At 44.6% G+C, this 21,403-nt stretch overlaps 1 protein-coding gene across 2 annotated transcripts in view; it reads left to right on the plus strand.

The window, feature by feature from the left end:
- NELL1 (neural EGFL like 1) overlaps positions 1–21,403 on the plus strand; it is an 869,596-nt gene that overhangs the window by 132,786 nt on the left and 715,407 nt on the right. The window contains exon 4 of one of the 2 annotated variants that reach the window (XM_019947892.3): positions 4,240–4,410. The exons of the other annotated variant lie outside the window; for it this stretch is intronic. Coding sequence (XP_019803451.2) covers positions 4,240–4,410 — 171 coding nt within the window. The remainder of the gene's footprint in view (positions 1–4,239; positions 4,411–21,403) is intronic. 2 annotated transcript variants of the gene reach the window in all.

Raw genomic sequence — 21,403 nt, forward strand, 5'->3', positions numbered from 1 at the left:
AATTTGACTTCAGTTCATAGTAACTGAATGTTTTTAATACTCAAGGGTGGGCTTTGGAGAATTATTCATGCTGATTCTGGATAGGGTCTGCCTAGCACTTAAGCAAGGCCTCAGGTTGAAAAGAATTGAGCTATGTAAATACAGGATGGGAATGATTCACCCTCATAGCATCTTGTATCAAATGACTTGTAGTATTAGACATTTGGAAGCCAGTGTAAGCATTAGGATGCAGTCAGAGTTGTGTACAGCCCAGAGGAGGAGTCTTTATTCCCGGATGCTGTATTTACGGCGGAAACTGATCCGTTTTACCATACGTAGATCGTGGTGACCAAGTTGGGGAAGGATCTGCAAAGAGTAGTTAAGACAGCATCCTTGACCAGGAAGGACTCAGTCTGGGTGGGGGACAGGAGTATAAAAGAGAGAGCTGGGGATGCTTGGTCTGAAAGAGAACACTTTGTAGTGACTGTCATTGCTGTTTTCAAATATTTGAAGGATGCACAGGTTTTTCTGGGAGCCGAGACAGTTCAGTAGAACAGCACACTTGGCTGAGGTCCCAGGCTAAGGGGAGAATTGCTGCTCACAAAATCTGGCTGGTAACGTTATCACCCATACAGCTGCCCCTTCCTGCAAACTCCTGGGAGGACCTTAAAGCATTCGGGGCAGAGAGGACACTGGCTTACCATCTCTTCCAGTGGCCTTCCTTTCCCTGCAAGCACCACATGGCTCTTACTTGCTCATAACATCTCCTTTCTTACCATGACTAGTTGGCCAGGAAGTAAAGCGACACCTGGTGTACTCTACCACAGTGCTGCTTAAGTTTTAATGTGTACATGAATCATCTGTGGATCTTATTGAAATGCAGATTCTGACTCAAGTGGGTCTTGATTGGGGCCCCATAAGCTGAATTTCCACAGGTGATGATGCTGCTGGTCAGTGGACCATCCTTGAGTAACAAGGCTCTACTACAAATCATGAGTCTACCCTTTAGGCTACAGTCAAGCACTGTCAGGCCGAATGGCCACCTCCTCCATGTTGCTTTCAGGACTAAGCCGTACATCTGTATTAGCAGAGGGTTACTGCCTGGAAATCCTGCCTTTTTCCCTTGCCAGCACTCATGAAACACTTAAAAAAAAATTACTTATTTATTTTTGGCTGCATTAGGTCTTCGTTGCTGTGCACGGGCTTTCTCTAGTTTCAGGGAGCGGGGGCTACTCTTTGTTACGGTGCGCAGGCTTCTCATTGCAGTGGCTTCTCTTGTTGTGGAGCACGGGCTCTAGGCACGCGGGCTTCAGTAATTGTGGCTCATGGGCTCTAGAACGCAGGCTCAGTAGCTGTGGCGCACGGGCTTAGTTGCTCTGTGGCATGTGGGATCTTCCCGGACCAGGGCTCGAACCCGTGTCTCCTGCACTGGCAGGCGGATTCTTAACCACTGCACCACCAGGGAAGTCCCTCATGAAACACTTTTATCCAGAAATCACTTAGCCATCTGGTTTCTTTGTCATCTCTAGGGCCACTTCTGCAGTTATCCAACTTTTTTTTTTTCTTTTTTTAATTGCCTGAGAGCATTCTCAGGCCACAGGATTTGGCCCTGTCTGCAGGCCAGAAATGCTGGGGAATTACTGTCACCTGTAAGCAGTTCTCAACTCTGACATGTTTGTTTGTTTTTTTTTAAATTAAACACATCATCTTGACTTTCACCCAAGTTGTTTGAGATACAGAAGTTTTTGTACATGTGCATGATGCTGTCAGATACTTTACCCCGAGATACAAGTATCCATTTGCCTAACATTGGGGCACATTTGTTTTCTCATAACTGTATACTTGTGATTATGCCAAGGGTACCCACTTACTCCAATTCATTGCAAAATGATCTTTAAAGATCTGTTTATAATACATTGAGCATTGAGGCCATAACCCCGGGAATAATGATCAAATCTTGTTAAATATATATGCCTCTCTTTTTCTTTCTTTTTTTTTTTATGATTCAAGTTATCTGGAGTATTTTTGATTGTCATTGATTGAGGTCTTTTCAAGGTCATGTCTCTTCCCCCAGCAGTAGCTTGTTGGTCAAAATAAAGTGATTGAAAGTGTTCTTATGATGTGTTGATCTCGGTACAGTCTCAGGTGTCAGGTCCTACTGCTTTTCCATACAGGAGCTGTGTGGTCTCTGGCAAGGTACTTAATATCTCTGATCATCTGTGAACTCATCTGTAGAATAGTGATGATAATCTTTACCTTGAAGAAATTAATTGAGATGTTTATGAAAGCACTTGGCCCATTTCCAGCACATGCCAGTCACTTTTATTTTTATTTTTTGTACGCGGGCCTCTCACTGTTGTGGCCTCTCCCGTTGCAGAGCACAGGCTCTGGACGCGCAGGCTCAGCGGCCATGGCTCACGGGCCCAGCCGCTCCGCGGCATGTGGGCTCTTCCCGGACCAGGGTACGAACCCGCGTCCCCTGCATTGGCAGGCGGACTCCCAGCCACTGCGCCACCAGGGAAGCCCGCCAGTCACTTTTAAAATGACAGCTTTGCCTCCCATTTGTTTCTCTTAGTCCAATTTCTAGCTTTTTTGGAGGGAGGGGCACACATTTTATTTCCTTTTTCACTATTCTCAAAGCATCTTGAGAACAGGATCTGTATTTTAAATCCTATCTTGGCTTTTCACTATGTGTTCAGTCATGATACGAATAAATTAATGAATGACTAGATAATCTCTAAGGTTTTCCTGACCTTTTAAGTCTTCTGATTGTTCGATCCTTCCAGTGTTCTGGCTGCTTAGAAAAAAATTGGGAAATTCTCTTAAAATGAATGTCTTCTATATTAAGGGATTTCCTCCTTAGTAGTCTTAAAAAAATATGTATTATATTATTACTAGTAAGTATGTACCTGGGCCCAGGAGTCGGCTGCAGTAGTATAAGTAACATTTTCAATTTGTCATCTTGGGCCTGATTCTTTGTATAGTGCAAATGAGATAGTCAGAGGCTGGTCTTGATTTTGCTTCCCCTGCAGTGCTCTCTTGGGAAGATCTCTGTGAAAGATGAGCAAGAAATGTGCATTTGTTTTCATCTGTGACGTGAGATTTGGAAGTTATGCATAATAGAGGCTGAGTTTCATGATATATTCATCTCAGTCCTCATGGAAGATGCATTATATGTTCTGGATTAAATGTGCCCGGGATAGTGGGGTCAGGCCAGCTCAGCGGGTTAGAGGAGAAGCAGTAGGTCCTTGCAGATCTTGGGATTGAACCTGGTTATCTGTCTAGGCGAGTAGTTCTTGAGTTGTCTGTATGAATAAGCTGCTGGGAGATAGGGCCAGTTGAGGCCATCTTTACTACTTTGTCCTGTGCCTCTGGGATGGGCACCAAACTGGTATAGAGTACGTAGACTGTCACATCTAGACCTGAGTTTAAATCCTGGCTTGGGTACGTTACTTAATTCCGGAATCTCAGTTGTTTTTTTTTTTAATATTTCAAAAGGGGTAATATCAGTCTTACAGTTTTTCGTGAGTGATAGATTAGATAGTATATGTTAAATGCCTAGTGCAGTGCTCGGCCGTGAGATTGGGCCCTGTGTTGATGACGATCATGGTGACACGTTTCAGAAGGGCCACGTAGGAGACCAAGTAGGCCTGCCAACCGTGAAAGTATCAGCCCTGGTGTGTGACTGAGGGGTGTCCCAAAGTTGGCTGCCTTTCATGACTAAAGTGCAGACTACAGTGGTGGTGCTCAAAGTTTTTCATGGGTCTGAAAAAAGAAGGTAACAATCTGGGGAAAGAAACACTTAATTGTATGTTTCATTCCATGAAATTTTGAAATACTGACACATATTTGAGTAGCTTCAAACTTTGCTCCCCTATTGATTATCTAAGAGTTGTTCTTCACTTATAGCTTCTTGTCCAGAGGGAAGTAAAAAAAAGAAAAAAGCCTTACTCATCTCTCCTCTGACAGTTTATTTCCATTCTGAACTATGCTTAAGCGACACTGCACCAAGCTTTGCTAATTAGCTTGTGGCCTGTCACTCACAGCGGATCATTCAGTCTCCATTTCAGGGCTTCAAGCTGTCACCGTGAGGGCTCCCAGACAAAAGGTGTATTGGGTTCCATACCGTACAATTGATTGTGGGTTGTGGTTCTTTGGGTCAAGCTGAGCTAATTTTAGATACTGGGAACCCTGGTAGTAAGTCATGAGGATTGATGATGGCTGTGTAAAATAAAACACATTTTTGTTCTTTACATACAGCTATTTCGAACTGGAGAGCAGTGGTCTGAGGGATGAGATTCGATACCACTACATACATAATGGCAAGCCCAGGACAGAGGCACTTCCGTACCGGATGGCTGACGGACAGTGGCACAAGGTCGCACTATCAGTTAGTGCCTCCCATCTCCTGCTCCACGTCGACTGCAACAGGTATGACTTTGCCTTTGATCTTTCGTGATTGTGCCCTTGAAATTGAGCAATGGGGAAGGGATAAAGCCAACCCCCTCCAAGCCTTACTGGGAAACAAACCAAAGGACCCTAATCGTCATTTATCATACCAAAATGGGCCATTAGGCGTGCTGGAATGACCATCTGTAATATGTTAAGAAAACAGTTCATTAAAATGGAAACATATCCGGCAATTAGGAAGAAATGTACAAAAGGTTGATTATAGATTGGGGAATATTAAGTGCACCTCGGTGTACTCCAGGTACTAGCTGGAATTCCATGGAGCTGTGATCACAGTTAAGTGTGATATATTGTTGTTGAGTTCGTTCCACTTGGAAGCGAATGAGCTGGTCTACCTTCGACTGAATGTGAGAAGGCGGTGCTAGTGGAGCGGCTAATCCTATTCGACTTCATCAAGCACAGCTTTGCTTAAATATCTTTTCCAAATGGCAACTTCTTAAAGAGGCTGTTCTTTGAATCTTTTGGAATTGATGCCATTTATCCTCTGCAGAGGAATGAGCCTCCCAGCTTGTCAGAGGATGGCAGGACTATTTTGAAGTCGGGGCTTTCACAGGAGGTTGTGGGTTGGGTTGAGAAGGAGATGTTGGCTCCTGTGTCCGTCCCTGGGCAGGGAGGTTGACTGCCAGCTGAAGAAAGGACACTGTTGGTCTCTATTGGATCACTTGTGGCTGGACAGCTGGATGATGGTGGTCAAGGGGAATATTTTGATTTCTCCAGAACCCACTGAAAGTCCTTACGGATAGTGATCTGAGTCCTATTATAGAGAATTTTTGGTGCTGCAAGGTAGCTACGAATTGTTGGTTTTTGTTAATGATACTGTCAAAGTTCAAATGATTGTTTGGCCACAGAACTTGTTCTCTTGGGCCCAGGATAAGGTACAGGCATGTTGGGGACAGCCTCCCTTCCGGCACCCAGTAGAAGGAGGCATAATCCAAGGTCAGGCATTTCTGATGAGATGATGCTTCAATGTACTTGCCATTCCAGCTCCGCAGTCTCTTTTTAGAAGAGGACCTGGAGAGGCAGAGAACAGAAACTAGTGTCAGGTTTAAGGGAAGTCCTGCCATCTTAAAGTGAGTCTTGGTACAGTTTGATGTCATCTATTTTGGGCACTTTCTGGATTTTTCTGAAGAATCGTGGCTTCAACTAGATGTAATGTGTGTGCCTATGGACCACGTTTCCATAGAAACCATAAACTCCTTTTTACCGTGGGCTGGGCAGTCTGGGTAAAGCCAGCCCTCAGTCACTAACTCCACTTCCACCTTCAAGAGCTTATTGGCTCTTTCAGTTCTCTAGAACTAAAGTGGCCTGTCAGGGAGCACGCTTGCTCCCCCCTACCCACCACTCATGCTGCCCCAATGGGAGAGAAGAAGGGTCCTGCATATCCCCCTATGCCATAGGCCAGAAAGGAGCCTCAAAGGCCTCGTTTAGTAATTCCCAAATGAAAAGTCCTGGAGACACCACTGTTTCCTTGCTTTGCAATTTTTTTGCTTCCTCTTTTCAAAAGTTTTATCTTCTATTTCCCCATATTCTCCTCTCTAGAGAAGAGGCAAAAGAGGAGAGAGGATATGTCTCTGCTAATCGAAGGTTTCCTGCCTGCAAAATGCTCTGGTCCCTCTGAAATAGTCTCCTCTGCCATCCTCAGCCACTTGTTAGCTGTGGGAATTTGGGCACATTAATATCTTTTCATCCCAGTTTTGGAACTGCTAATACTAGCACATACTCACAGATGCTAATGTTAGAAGAGATAATTCACATAAGGTGCTTTGGGTGGTGCTTGGCCTTTGGCACCCAGTACGTGGTGGTGGTTGTTACTGTTCTATTATTATTCATTCTGCACATCTGTGGTGTCTCTTCGTCTCCAAACTTTCATTTACTGTATATCCTGGCCTCTCTACCAGGAAAGTAGGGAGAGAACAGGAGAGCTGGAACCCACAGTATACTTCAGGGTCAGCCCCATTTATATGGAATGGATTGAGGAGATTCTAAATATTATTTCCCTTCTCTTGAAACTTTTTATACTTTGGTTCATGACATAACATGTTTTTATGTAAGATCTTGGAGGGAAAGCATAAAGTTGTTGCCAGTTAATGATTTATGGACCCAACACAAATGGGTTTTTTAGATAGGTTAGGGAAAGAGAGGCTGGGAATGACTGGGCCATAGAGGAGGTAAATTTTGATTTTGGTGTAGGAAAAGTCTAGAAACAGAGTTCCCAAACCTGAGTACACTTAAGAATTACTGGGGAACCTATAAAAAGCATATGAGTAACCGGGTGCTATCTCTGACCTAGTGGATCAGATTCTCTGAGGGTGGAACCATATTCTTCATAAGCTCTCCGGGTAGTTCCTAGGCAGGCAGGTTAGCCTTGGTGCATGGACTCGCGTTGGAAAACCCGTGGTTTAAATAGAGGGGGCACCTGTGGTTTCCCCAAATGTGGGAAACTCGACTGCATAGTTTGTGGTAGTGGGGGACTGCATTCGTGCTTTCCCCTGAAAAAAAATATAGAGGGTGGGTAGAAGCTGGAGGACAGGCTGGGCTGCAGCAAATAAGTGAGGGATCCTGGAAATCCAAGTACCTGAAGCAGATCCCCAGTAGGGAGGAGGAAAGTTGAAGGTGGGCTAGTGTCTATTACATGGAATAAACATATCTTCTTCAGAAGTTTCTTGCTAGCCAGCACTGGTTGATTTTAGGGTGGCAGAAGCTCTGGTCTATTTATCAAGATGCTGCTCTACTACTCATCTAGGCCACCGTCACAGAGAGTGAATTCAGAAAGGCTGATTTTTATTCTCTAAGCTCTGTATTTCATACTGCCGTGAGATTCTTCCTTTTTGATTCCTTTACCCTTAAAGTTACACTGTCTTATTTTTCTCAACCTGTCACCTGCTAGAGTTGTGCTGGGTAGATGATAAATGGTGATGTGATAGATAATATTTATTGAGTGTTGACTGTGCTAGTGACAGTGCTAAGTGCTTTACATAGATGAATTCATCACTCAGGCTGTTATTTTTATCATTTAAAAATGATGGAGCTGGGCTTCCCTGGTGGCGCAGTGGTTGAGAGTCCGCCTGCTGATGCAGGGGACACAGGTTCGTGCTCCGGTCCGGGAGGATCCCGCATGCCGCGGAGCGGCTGGGCCCGCGAGCTGTGCCCTCTGAGCTTGCGCGTCTGGAGCCTGTGCTCCGCAACGGGAGGGGCCACAACAGTGAGAGGCCCGCGTACCGCAAAAAAAAAAAAAAAAAAAAAAATCAAATCCTAGAGCTGCCACTTAGCAGCAGCAGGATTGCAGAAATAGAATGTAACCTCAGTTCCAACGGGAGGGACTATTGTCACTGGACTTAGAATATGAGGCAAGGCAAGAGCCAGACTCAGTGTTAGCAGTTTGTTCTTTATTTCTAGTATTTTCCTCCCCTTGTCTTGTATTGCCAGTCTTTGGAGTTGTTGGGTAAGATGTGGAATCTTACTAATGGAACCCATTGCCTTGGCATAAGGGAAGGGACCTCCATCTATTATTGCACACCTACCATAGGCCAGCTAATGTGCTAAGTATAATACTCCTTAGGATGGCCATGTGGTGTGGGGGCAATTTCATTAGACCCATTTTACAGATTTGGAATTAGAAAGGCTCCGAGATGGTAAGTAACTCAGTCTCAATCACATAACATAAAAAGCACAGAGCCCAAACTGTGAACCAGGATCTAACTTCCCAGCCTTGTCTTCTCTCTTCTCTGCCTCTGAAATTCATGTCCTTCCCAAGACAAAGTTATAACCATGCCAGGAAGTCTTCCCAGGAGAGAAAATCTACAGAAGGTCCAGGAACCATAAAAACACTTGAAATCAGGAAGAGAAGATTGCCAGGCAGTTTTTTTTGCTCTGAGGAACTGGAGTGTAGCAGGATTTTCTACCTTTTTTAGAATTGAGAAACAGAGCCCTTTCAGACCTAATAACACAAATTGTCACAAGAAAAGCGACCGCTATTTTAGTTGGTAGGTGAACACTTTCTGCTTGCTATTGAGACACACTTTTCTCCCTGCTTCAGCTGTTCAGCTAGACCTGGTTAGAAACTCCCAGAATGTGGGTAGCAGATCACCTCAAGCTAGAAACATAAAAGGAACCACTCAGTTGGGTGGCCAGCCTGATTATCTCCACTGCCTTAGGTCTTTCTTTAGCTGCCTTGGTATTAATAGTTGCCAACAAAGCTGAGAAGGAGGCCTGAACTAATCTTCCTCAGCTTCCCCTGCTCCATTCTCGGCTCACCCTGTGGCCTCTCCCCATTACTCAAAGCCCACAATCCATTGACATTGGGGATTCAGGGCCTAAGAGTTCTTTCACCACAAAAGGGATTTTCTTTCCTTCTCTTTATTAGGTACCTCTTAATTTTCAATCAATCCATCCAATGAAAGTATTGGACACACTATCTCTGCCAGGCTGTGGAGATACAAAGCATTAGGAGTTCTTGCCATCAGGAAATCCATGGTTTATTTGTCCAGTACTTTTGAATTCTGAAGCCACCAGGGCCCCCCCAGTGACTGGCCCTGGTCCTTGGTTATCAGAAAAATCGTGGACTCAGATGGAAGCCTTGTGCACAGGCTGTTCTGACAACTCATGATAGCAGCTGAGCAGTAGAGAGAACTGAAAAGCGTTACTCCCAGCATCTTGGTCTTGAAGTGACAGTGGAGGAATGGACTCAAAAGTGTTTTCCATTCAAATGGTACACGTATCCAGCCTTCAGCCAGAACTTTCTGCAATATGCAGGTCTCCCACGCAAATCCCACCTCCTCTTGCCTCACTGCTGCAAAAATTTCTCTTACACAGTCCCATTGTAATGGAGCTCTGAACTCTCAGCTCATTTGTTCAAATGTGCACAGGTAGACAGAGCGCGTGTGCACACACACACACCTGCAGCCCAGTTGTCACTCTGACCGTTAATGATTATATTCTAGACAGTAAACATATTTAGATTTTACTTCTAACGCACGCTATTTATTCACTGCAGAGCGCGTTCAGTGTTTCCGTACAACTGATTTTGAAGAACATGCAGAACCAGGAAAACAAACTTACTATAAATCACTGAACAAGTCAGTAATTCAAGGTTCCTCTTGAATATTTCAGAGTAACTTCAGGATGTGAGCATCTGTTTGTATCTCTAGGTTTTTCATAATGAAATATGGTGACACGGCATCTTCTTTCCAGAGAGCTCCTAAAGTATTTACAAACATCATATTATCAAACCACACATTCCTTAAGGTAGTTAAGTCACGTATAATGTACTCCACTTTCTTTTATACGAACATTTGCACTAGAGTAAGGAGGGGGAAATTAAGAGATGAAGATCAAAGGCCAACGCTTCCAAAGGAGCCAGGCCAAGATTCTCAGTCTCCTGCTTCCCCTACTGACAGATTATTTACTTCACAAACAGGGAACACATGCACGCAACTCATCATCAAAATTAAAACTGAGAATCCAGCATATGCCTCATGTCCAGCTAACCCGGTAGCACCAGATCTTCTGTCCAGGAAGAGATGACAAGCAAGCTAGGAAGATAGGATATAACCCACGTGTAAATTTAAGTAACAGTACAAGGCGACAGTGCAAGGGATGTTGTAAGTGCACGATGGATTGCTAGATTTCTGCTAGAGACGATCAGGTCTGGGAGACAACAGGAGAAAGAGCTCCTGGGGACATGGAATAGCCTCTCAATTTCTTACCATCCCAGGTGAAAATGCATGACAATTTCTGCAGCTTTACAGTTTTTGCCACTGTGTGATGTGATTCCATACGAGTCACATGAGAACTGGGCTTAGAATGAGGTTCATCTTACAAGCATTACACAGCCAGTTATAGTGCTGGTGAGAGAAGAGTGTGTATGGGTGAGTGGATGAAGTTGGCGGTGAGAGAAAGCCTGCAGGAAGAGACAGAGAAGGAAATATGACAGGGGAGGGGAGGACAGGGGAAGAAAAGCTGTTCTCCAAGTGACCAGGCATATGGGCTCTGTGGTCTAACCTAAACTTGTAGCGAATGCTGGACCTTTGTCTTGGTTTTGCCATTTATAAAATGTGACTTAAATGCAGTGATGCAGGGATATGAAATCAGGAAATCTGTGTCTTACATTCTTTGAAGATTCCTCCCGTCGTCTTGTCCTCTAATCTTTCCTCCCTCCCTATGCCAGAAACTGTGCTTGCATCTGTAAAATGGGAGTAATAGTAACTCTTCTACCATATGGTTGTTGTAGGAATGTAGCAAGAGAGTGTGTGCAAAATCCTTAGAAAATTCCAAGCTACTGTATGAACACACAGCATCATGAAGTACTATAAACATATACCATCATATAGAAAAGATGTTAAAGTATCATATTGAAAATGAATACAATTTAGCCAGATTTTCACCTGTATAAAAACAGTGGCTCGTGTCCCGTGGATGAGGATCTAGTGTGTAATGTGGATCGGTGGTGCAGTGTAGGGTTTGAGGTCCCTGAAGTTATTCTGACTGCCAAATCCTAGGCGTGGTTCCCCCGTAGTTTGTCTTTTAGTTCCATGGTAGGTACTGCAACATCATGGTGCACGGTTTTTATGCCAACACAGTCCCTTTAAAAATAAGTAATTGCAGAGTTTCTTTAAAAATATGTAACTGAGGCTGAATGGGGAAGGAAACATCCCCTCCAATGTAATACGATCTTTTGTTGGTCCTGGCAGGGCTTTGAGAATGTGGTATGGCGTCTTTCCTTTTATATTTCTGTGAGAGAAGAGGTTCAAAGATTTACTTCGCCCCTCCTCAAGCCATGAGGCAAAATCGTCAGAGCTTTTAGGAGGAGGTGTAAATACAGCAGGTGAATGAGGAAACTCATATGTTATAGTTTCCTGGGTCTCCTAAACAAAATAGATACTCTTCGCTTCTCTACTTTGAAAATCTGCCTTTCTAGCACAAAAACATTCTGGATTGAAAACTTGAGATGAAAGAAATTGTTAAATTTGTATGACCCTAGGAAATTCATTTACTGTCTCTGGGCCTTAGCTCCCTAGGTATAAAAAGAGGGGCTAGGACCAGATTGTTTCTAAATCTTCTTCCACCTCTACGCTTCTGGGCATCTCTCTGATTCTAGCTCATCACAGTGAGCTAGATGAGCTAGTTAGGGTATGATTTTTTTTTTTTTTTTTTTGCCTTCAGAACCCTGGAGAGCAACCCAGCATGCCACCTTCACAGGGCTGCTTCTGTAGTAGACCGGCAGGGGGTTTGCAGTCATCTGAATTGATACCTGGGTTGACAGTGCAGCGTGCTGCTGGAGAGCAAAGATTACTTACCGTAGCTGCCCAATCTTTTTTTTTTCTCACTTGTCTCCCTTCTTGCTGGAGTAGATGCTGAATATGCTTTTTTGGATCTAAGACATGTTGGCATTTTGTTCCCTCCACCTTGTGTTCTTTCTTTCAGACATATTCTGACCCAGACATGTGGCAGCAGACAGCCTTTTTGGAGGGTACAGGCTGCCCTGGCTATGGAGGCCCTGGTAGCTTGGTAACCTACAGGATAGAGCAGTGTACTGTAGTCAGCAGATGATGGATAGTTGTGCTGTTAAAAAACATAACACATCCTCTGAATACTGAAGAAAAAAAAGCCTTTGCTGCTGCCAAGCTGTAAAGACTTAAATAATGGGAGGGAATGAATCTAACGGTCTAGGTGGCCAGTTTAATACAGTCCATGTTGTAGATGTTTTGGCAGAGTAGAGAGTGGCTGCTTAATTGTTACGACAGCTCAGACATTACCATGTTGGCTGTCTCATTCTGGCTGAGACCCTCACACTTCCACTCATGCTTTGTACCCTGTGGCTTATTCATCCCAACCTCATTAGGTGGATTCCGAATTTAACTTTGCCCTATCTTCTAATGACATCAGTAGATAAACCTATTTCTCATTTTGTCTTTTCCAAAACCTTTATCTTTTCCTCTTGTTGCCTGGTGGGTTTAAATATGCTTTTGGTCAACCGTGGCCTCAGTGGCAGAGAGAGGTAGGAGGCGAAAGGATCAATTGAAATGGATAATGAGAGAGTGGCCTGCATTTCCCCCTATCCACCTGCACTCCTGAGCTTTCAAAATTGCAAATGGAAAGGACTAAAAAGAAATACAATAGGTGGTTTGTTATCTCTTTATCTGGTGGTTTGTTGGCTACCTGAGGCCATGAGGAGATTAATAAGGAGGCACAGTATTGCATACATGGGGCCTAAGGTGTATTAAAATAGGAAGGAAAATAAGACTTCATTTCCAACTTACAGTGATTTCATCTACATGCCTTCAGACACATCTTGAGTTGTGATTGTATTGCATGGGCATGGGTCTATACAGGATGAATGGAGGGGGAAATAGGCTGCAGGAGAAATAATGTTTTCTTGTAGGAGAAAATATTGAAGCTTGCATCTTTATTGTTACAATTCTACTCTGCCCCTTATGATGGATGTGTATGGTTATTCCTTAAAAAGGAAAGCAGTGAGAGAAAATAAAAAGTCAAACCAGAACAATATGTATGATGCAACGGTATTTTTGAAAAAAAAATACATTTATACATTAGTTGTCTCTTTCCTTTTATGCTTCACTCATTGGAAAGGAGCATTGGGGAATAAAAAAATGCATGAGCCAGCCATGAGGACTTTTTAATTGGAAAGGAAAAAGAATTCCAAATACTACATTAGTTTTCTAGTTAGACTAGGGGTACAGATGTTGTCATTGAAAAGAACTGACTTTCCACACTACCAGAAAGAAATTCATCTATCTCTCTGGGAACTTAAATTAACGTTATAAATAATAGGCAGAGCGGTTGGAGGCAAGGAAACAGATTTATAGCTGAACCTGTTCGGCTGCTTTTCTCTTAGGGGGTGTGGTGGGGATGGGGTGTGAAGATGAGAAACCTTGGAAGGACAAGGTTTCCGTGCACGCTTTTCCCTGCTCTAACCCCCAGTTCAGTTGACTTTTGTCTCTCAGCCCATCCATCTTAACTTCTTGCGAGTGTGACTCCCAGATGGAGCTCCAGAGCCACTAAGCCAGCTGGTTAATGTGCCTGGGCCCTCAACTGAGGGTTTTCTGGGGCAATTAGAGTTGAAATAATTTCCCTTCTCCTTAAAGGGCCTGTGTGATGCTGTCTCTAACTCGTCCTCAGGAGTGTCCTGTTGCATCTCTACTCGTTAGAGTCTATTAGTCTGAGGATATCACTTACCTGACAGCAAATTTCACACGTAGGAACTTACAGGCTTGGAGTTGGGGCCATGAGCTGGCTTCTTTGGGATACTCAGAATACTGGTATTACCCAGAATGGAATTTCATTTCCGCTGGAGGTTAAGAGCCTTGGGCTGTGTTTCATTCTGGTGTGTCCCCAGCACAGCTCATGCAGTTACTCAGTGTTCTCCAAGTTGGTGCTGTCTTTGAAGCGGAAGCAAGGAAGGAGCTGGGCAATCTATGATTCCAATTTCTTGAATTCTTTGACATTTTGCCCTTAGAGGCCCAGCACTATGCTGGGAAAAACTCAGGCTTTTTGCTCAGTCATTGCTGAGTGGAGGTTAGTGTTTTGGACTTTTTTTCTTTTTTTTTTAAGAGGTGATTTATATATTCACTTGGTTTTTTTGTAAAAGCACTCTGAGGTAGATGTTCTTGCATCGTATAGATAGGGACTTTTGAGGTGCTGAGAACAGAAATGACTCGTCCAGGGGTTCATAGTAAGTCAGTGGCAGGCTGGAGCCAGAGTCCAGAGGTCGTTCCTTACTCCTTTTTTTTTTTTTTTTTTTTTTTTTTTTTTTTGCGGTATGCGGGCCTCTCCCGTTGCGGAGCACAGGCTCCGGACGCGCAGGCTCAGCAGCCATGGCTCACGGGCCCAGCCGCTCCGCGGCATGTGGGATCTTCCCGGACCGGGGCATGAACCCGCGTCCCCTGCATCGGCAGTCGGACTCTCAACCACTGCGCCACCAGGGAAGCCCAGCTTTACTCCTTTCTCAGGGAGATTATTCTCTACCAATCCCCTCTACCTTCTTCCCTCCTTCTCCTCCTCTATCTTTTTAACACTCCCATGTGACAAGATAACACTTCTAACTTCTCATGGAAGAAGTGTAAGCCATCCCATTTATAAACTGAAACCAACAAAGGCCGAGTTCCATGTATTACTTTCTCAGACTGGGGAGGCTGGTCACTTCAAAGAGCTGCTTCCTTGTTGCACCAAAATCGACCTTGTTATAAATTCCAACCACTGTTGGTCTTTGGACTCTAGAAAGCTTATGTGAAATTATTTTTAGATTTAAAGACTCTCCTTCCTTCCTGGAATCTACAATGTTGACAGACAGGTTCATGACTTCAATCCCACAGATATAATATGGGGTCAGGCCTTCGAATGGCCCATTATCCACATATGATTGGTATGCCTTGCATGTGCCTCTGTGCTGATGTGTAATGACCAGGGACCTAATCTTAAATCATGACTGACTGCAAATGAGCCATTCGGCCATTTCTTCAAATGTGAAATAGATGTGTTACACCGGTCTCCAGTGTTACACAGCTGGCTTTACACTGTTCCAATATAAATTTTGATATTCCCTATTTCAAGGTGATAAACTCTGTGTGTTCTTTAAGGTGACTTCGCAATCGCAAGGTCTCATTAAAAACTACTGATGGTGAAATAAAGGGTTGGGCGGTAGGGGACCCCCATTTAGGAGGGCATTTGTCATTATTGCTTCTTTTATTGGTATCTAATTAGATATGTACTAGAGCCTGCAGGAGCTAATAAGAGAACAAGGCCAAGGAGGTAGGTGAGCACACTGAATCTGAGTCATTTTCACAGGCAGCAGTTTTTCATGGACATTAGGGCGATACATAAAGACTTCACCCTGCAAACCTGATCACCACATGCCCTTCCCACCCCAATACACATGTAAGCTCGTTTAATGGCCTTCTATGAGTTTTAGGCTAAAAGTCACAATCCTTAATATAGCTTAAATTTTTGAATAGTCTGGCCCATGTTTCCTTCTTCAATTTCCTCTTGCACTACAAGTACCATATTCGTTTAAGCTGCAGGATCTCTGTACATGCCATTTCTCGAATATCAAGTTCATTTCTACTTATCCTTAATCTTCAGGACAAAAGAAAGAAGTTTCTTGTGTTTTACAGTTTCACCATAAACTGTTTATCTACAGTGTTTGCTTTTTTTGTTTTTTGTTTTTGCGGTACGCGGGCCTCTCACTGTTGTGGCCTCTCCCGTTGCGGAGCACAGGCTCTGGACGCGCGGTCCCAGCGGCCATGGCTCTCGGGCCCAGCCGCTCCGCAGCATGTGGGATCCTCCCGGACCGGGGCACGAACCCGTGTCCCCTGCATCGGCAGGCGGACTCTCAACCACTGCGCCGCCAGGGAAGCCCTACAGAGTGGTTTTTGATCATTTGATTGATGTCTGTCTTTCTCGCAGGCTGCATACACCCCGAGGGCTCACCACTGTATCACCGGTGTATATTGTGGAGCTGTCACATGATAGGTAGTCAACAAAGATTTGTGAATACCTGAATGAATAAATAAATGGAAGAGTGGTCTAAGGGTCTGTATTTGTGGCTTCTGACTTGTGATCCTATCATTCTAGGTGGTTCCGTTAGTTAAGTCTCCTTGTTCTTTGCCTCAGTCTCCTGATCTGTATCGAATGGGCATTGTTTCTACTCAGTCTGCTTGTACAGGGTTATTGTGAGGGTGAAGAGAGAACCTGCATGGGAATAGGTGTTGTAAATTTCAGTGTGCTTTGTAAATATAAGGCCTGGGGAAAGGTGAAGATGAAGTAAGCTTAGCATTTCTTTTTTTAAAATTAAAAATTTTTTTTAACATCTTTATTGGAGTATAATTGCTTTACATTGTTGTGTTAGTTGCTGCTGTATAACAAAGTGAATCAGCTATACGTATACATATATCCCCGTATCCCCTCCTTTTGCTTTGAATTTCTGAGGATTATTCTTTGCTCGAGGAAGGCAGTTAATCTATAAAAGACTTCCAGTGATTTCCTGGTCTGATTCACAGCACAGGGTGAACTATGCCTCACTCTCGAGTTGAATTTACATGTGTCCTGTGTCCGCAGGAGCTCTGGCAGGCATGAAGGAGTGGACGTAATTTACAGAGAGGGTACAAACAGAAGCCAATCACAGGTAGGATTAAGGGGCATGTGCCCTCTCTGCTGGAGAGTAAATACAGTTGGATATACTTGCCTGGACTGTGGATATATCACCATCGTAAAATTCTGTGGGTCTGTTTCTTCAACCTACAGCTGAGGCCCGCAGTAAGGGGCTTTCATCAAACCCTTTAGTAAGCTCTTCAGGCTGGATTTCATGATTGTTCCAGGCTGTTTTGGTATAGCCTTACTGTGAAGTTAAGTGGACATGTTTTTCCTTTAATTTTCTTAAATTATGAAAGGTGCTTGCCTGATTCACACTTGACACAGAATTAAAAACAAAGAAGAAAACAAGAAGCTATGAGGACACAAATTCTAAGCAACACTGTGAAGTTTGGGGTGAAAATTCTTGCAGTGTAGGTTATTTTTAGCTTAATCTAGTGGAATAATTAATTTATTATAAAGCATTCACCATATAAATGATATAATAGGTAATAAAATACTGGATAACTTATAAATAAAAAAAAGCATGAAAGGTGCAAACTGTTCAAAACCACGTGATACCAATCACCCTGCCCCTAATTCCATTGCACAGAAGTCATCATTATTACCAGTTTTATTTCTCTTCTCTGGAATTTTTCTTTGCCTATGCAAACACACAGTTTTTCAATAATAAGACAGCACTGTACGTATTGGTGTTTAATTTGCTTTTTCATTTAACAGAATAAAGGCTGATACGCCATCGGTGTGCAGCAGGAACATACTTAGGAGGAATGAGGGCTGCTTTGTTCCTTGTAGGATAGTCTGGACAGCTCTGTCCCTTGGCAGTGTGGGGAACAGTATCTACCTGCAGGCCTCTAGCCTCCTGCTTTGGGCTGTAATCCACGCCTCTGGCCTGTCACGCACAGCAGTGACTATGGCAACAGGGCAGGGAGCCAAGTGCCCCTGCCCTTGGATCAGCGTGGCCTGTCTCAGCTCTGTAACTAGGTGAGACCGTAGCGATTAGCCTATGCTAAGATGGGAGTTACAAGATTGAAGTGGGTGTATGATGAGGGTCAGATGCTCTGAGCGTGGGCGTGATGCTAAATCTTATTTCATGTGGCTGAAGTGGAGCTGGTGCTGGCCAGGGTCAGGCATCGGTGAGCACAGTGAGAGCAAGTGTAGTTTCATGGTTAAGAGCACAAGCTTTTGGATTTGGATGACTCTGGGTTTCAACTCTGGCTCTGCCGCTAGCTGTGGGACCCTTGGCAAGTTACTTAACTCTTATAAGTCCCAATCATGAGATAAGGTTAATATAATGCCTCCCTCATGGGATTACTAGAATTAAGTGTGACAGTGCACATGCATCAGATGAGACGTTCCTGGTTGCAAACAACAGTGGTTTAAACTGTAAGGATACATAATGTTTATTTAAACGGGAAGTTTAGATGAGGCAGTGCCTGAGATGAGTTGCCGCTCAGACATGTCATCCGGGACCGATGCCATCCTTTTTATCCATGTACTCTGTCACCCTTGCCAGTGAAAAGCCTCTAGAAAGGCACAGACGTAGAGAATAGACTTGAGGACACGAGGAAGGGGAAGCTGGGACGAAGTGAGAGAGTGGTATGGACATATATACACTACCAAATGTAAAATAGATAGCTAGTGGGAAGCAGCCGCATAGCACAGGGAGATCAGCTCGGTGCTTTGTGACCACCTAGAGGGGTGGGATAGCGAGGGTGGGAGGGAGGGAGACACAAGAGGGAAGAGATATGGGGTTATATGTATACGTATAGCTGATTCACTTTGTTATACAGCAGAAACTAACACACCATTGTAAAGCAGTTATACTCCGATAAAGATAAAGATGTTAAAAAAAAAACGAAAAGCATCTAGAGACAATGACAAAGGGAAAAGGGGTCACCATGATTGACCCCTTAGACCAACCATCCTTCCTTCCATGATGCCGGTACACATCTCCCTCAACAAAACTGAGGTACTTGGAACAAGGAAGGGGAAATGACATCTGTAGGCTGTCAACGGTGTTGCCACAGCATATCAGTAGTTCAGTACCATGCCTGGTGATTGTTCAGTAAATGCCGCCATGATGCTGCTGCTGCTGATGGGTCTTCCACATCTGAGCAGAACAGAAGTAAACAGGAGGACAAATACAAGGAGATAACAGGAGTATCTGGCTAATCAGGAATCAGTTATATACATGGATGTTCCTGCCATCAGGGAATCTTCAAGGCCACGATCAAACGGGGGAAAGAATATGAGTGGGTCCGAGAGGCTGACCCAGCTTCTGTCTCCGAAGTCCATTAACCGTGTTGGCTGGGAGCTCTTGTTAGGCATTTACTTTGGGAAACCTGGCCTCTGCCTGTTGCTGCTGTCTTCTCACGGGTCCTTACAACACAGCCGCCCCTTCCACATGAAGTAGCATGGCAGGCCCCTCGGAGCCAGTGCCTGACCGCAGCTTTTCCCCAGGCCCGTCTTCCCCCTTACTCTCACCTCATAGTCTCATCTCCCGTCTTCTTGGTTCACCGATCCCTAACTTTTGATGCCTACTGCTTTCCGCACTCAGTTTGGCAATTTGTTTGGATTTCTTCCCCGTTGACTGACCTCAGTGTCACGGCTCCTCTGCCGGCCCAATCCTCGGCATCTCCACTGGCAGGACAGCCCTTTCTGCACTCTGTACTCGGCTTTTCTGATCATCCTAATGTTGACTCCTTCCCGTAGCTTGATCTTTTTCTTTTCCTGCTATATTTTGACTGCAAGTTGGGTCCTGGACAGCTTGAGGGGGTTCCTGCTTACCCCCTGAAGTTAGAGCCATGCAGCAATGGACTAGACATCTGCAGGTGGGTTCAAGGCTTCACTTGGAGTCAACCTCGATTCCTGATTTCAGTGGAGACGAAAATGATGACAACGTTTACAGTATCCACAGGGCTATTCAACATACACGTTATATGACCCAGCCTTGCCCTAAAGCTTGTCCTTACTAAGTGCCACATGAAAAAGGTGACCTGCTATTTGCAAGATGGGCAATCACTGGGATTAACCCAAATGTCACCTCCTTCAAAAGGGAGTGTGCTTAGGTACTGACTCCAGCCTTCCCTCAAGGGGGAGACAGGGTAGGATGGTGGTAAAAGCGTGGGGTTTGGGCTGGGTATCTTCCATCTGCTTCTCCAGAAACATCTCTCCCGTCTCTGCTCCACTCTGCTCTGTGTCCTTGCGGGCTGACCTATGTGGACTGCATCTGGGGGCTCCTTTGCCATCTAGATTTCTTTTGAATTTCATCAGCAGGAAGAAGAGGCAGGAAGTCGGAGGGAGGTGAGGGTTTCTACTCCCCATCTCCTTCTCTGTGTGGTCACATGGCACTGGGTCACTTTTGACTGAAAGCCACAGGCCCTATCAGGTGGCCCCTTTTTTGAGTTCCTGGCCCTTTTATGCCCAGGAAGGAAAGAGCTCCCAAGCCTCCACCCACTTTTTACAGTCTCTCTGGTAGTCTGCCATCTCTTGTGGTTTATCTGTCTCCCTGCTCATACTTCTTTCTGTAAATAATCCCTTTAATTTTTTATTCTCTTTTCAAATGACCAAATTTCAGTATGGTGACTATTTCCCACCAGGATCCTTACTGTTACGGGTTCAAAGTCAGATACCCTGGATCACTCTCTGGCTTTACTGCTTCCTAGCTGTGTTTCCTTGAGCTTCTCATCAGTAAAAGTAGGGTGGCAAGAATAATTGCTTTTGTCTATCTCTTCAGGAAGAAAAAAAGGGTGTGAAAATACCATGTAAACTGTAATTTACTGTGCACAAAGAGGGGTTCCTGTCACTGTGATATGCCAGGAGCTTGAAGTGGGAACTGGGGAAAGCAGAAGGCTTTGAGGATGGAGTGCATAGGTCTCTAGAGAGGGCTGTGCATCCTCACCTCCTTCTCCAGCAGAATTAATGAGAAGTACAGATGACAGGAGGATGGGACCCCACAGATGATCCTTCAAAGACAAGCCCACAAGACCTCCTCTTGCGTTCACCTCAGCCCACACGTCCAACTCATGTGGAATACGGATGAGATCCCCTCCAATTACAGACACGTTACTGAGTGATGATGTTAGCCTCTGCTCAGATGGGTTCTCTGATAAGGCCTTTGGAAAATACAATTACATGGTCAAAAAAGAGGAAATTGTCAAATGGTGCTGAGAGACAGATGAAAAGGCCGATCGCTTGGCTTTTGTTTTTCACTATTCAGAGAGCACAGTATTGCTAGAGTAAGTCCTGTTATTTGTGTCCAGGATAATCTGACACTGGTTGCTAAAAAGAAATGGCAGTGGTATTTATATCGGAAATTACTCTGGAAGGCGTGTGCCTGAGCTTCTAGAGGGATGTGGTGCCGTCTCGAGCTGATCGCTCTTGATCCCATTAATAATCTCATCCTTTTTTATTGCCTGTGAAGGACTTTCACTGTGTGAAATCATCTTGATCATTTACCTGTTTACAATTTTACCGTGTCTCATTCTCTCTGACCCGTACTCCTCACCTCCGGTAAAGAGTGTCAGCAGGGCTTCCCTGGTGGCGCAGTGGTTGAGAGTCCGCCTGCCGATGCAGGGGACACGGGTTCGTGCCCCGGTCAGGGAAGATCCCACATGCCGCGGAGTGCCTGGGCCCGTGAGCCATGGCCGCGGAGCCTGCGCGTCCGCAGCCTGTGCTCCGCAACGGGAGAGGCCACAACAGTGAGAGGCCTGCGTAAAAAAAGTGTCAGCAAGTTGAACTTGTCTTGCGTTTCAATGCTATATCCCCAGCACCTGGCTGAATGCCTGAGTCAGAGTGGATACTTGTTTGAGGATTTGTTGAATTAGGGAATGAATGAGTGAAGAAA

This window comes from Tursiops truncatus, chromosome 8, assembly GCF_011762595.2.
Source record: "Tursiops truncatus isolate mTurTru1 chromosome 8, mTurTru1.mat.Y, whole genome shotgun sequence".
Taxonomy (NCBI): domain Eukaryota; kingdom Metazoa; phylum Chordata; class Mammalia; order Artiodactyla; family Delphinidae; genus Tursiops; species Tursiops truncatus.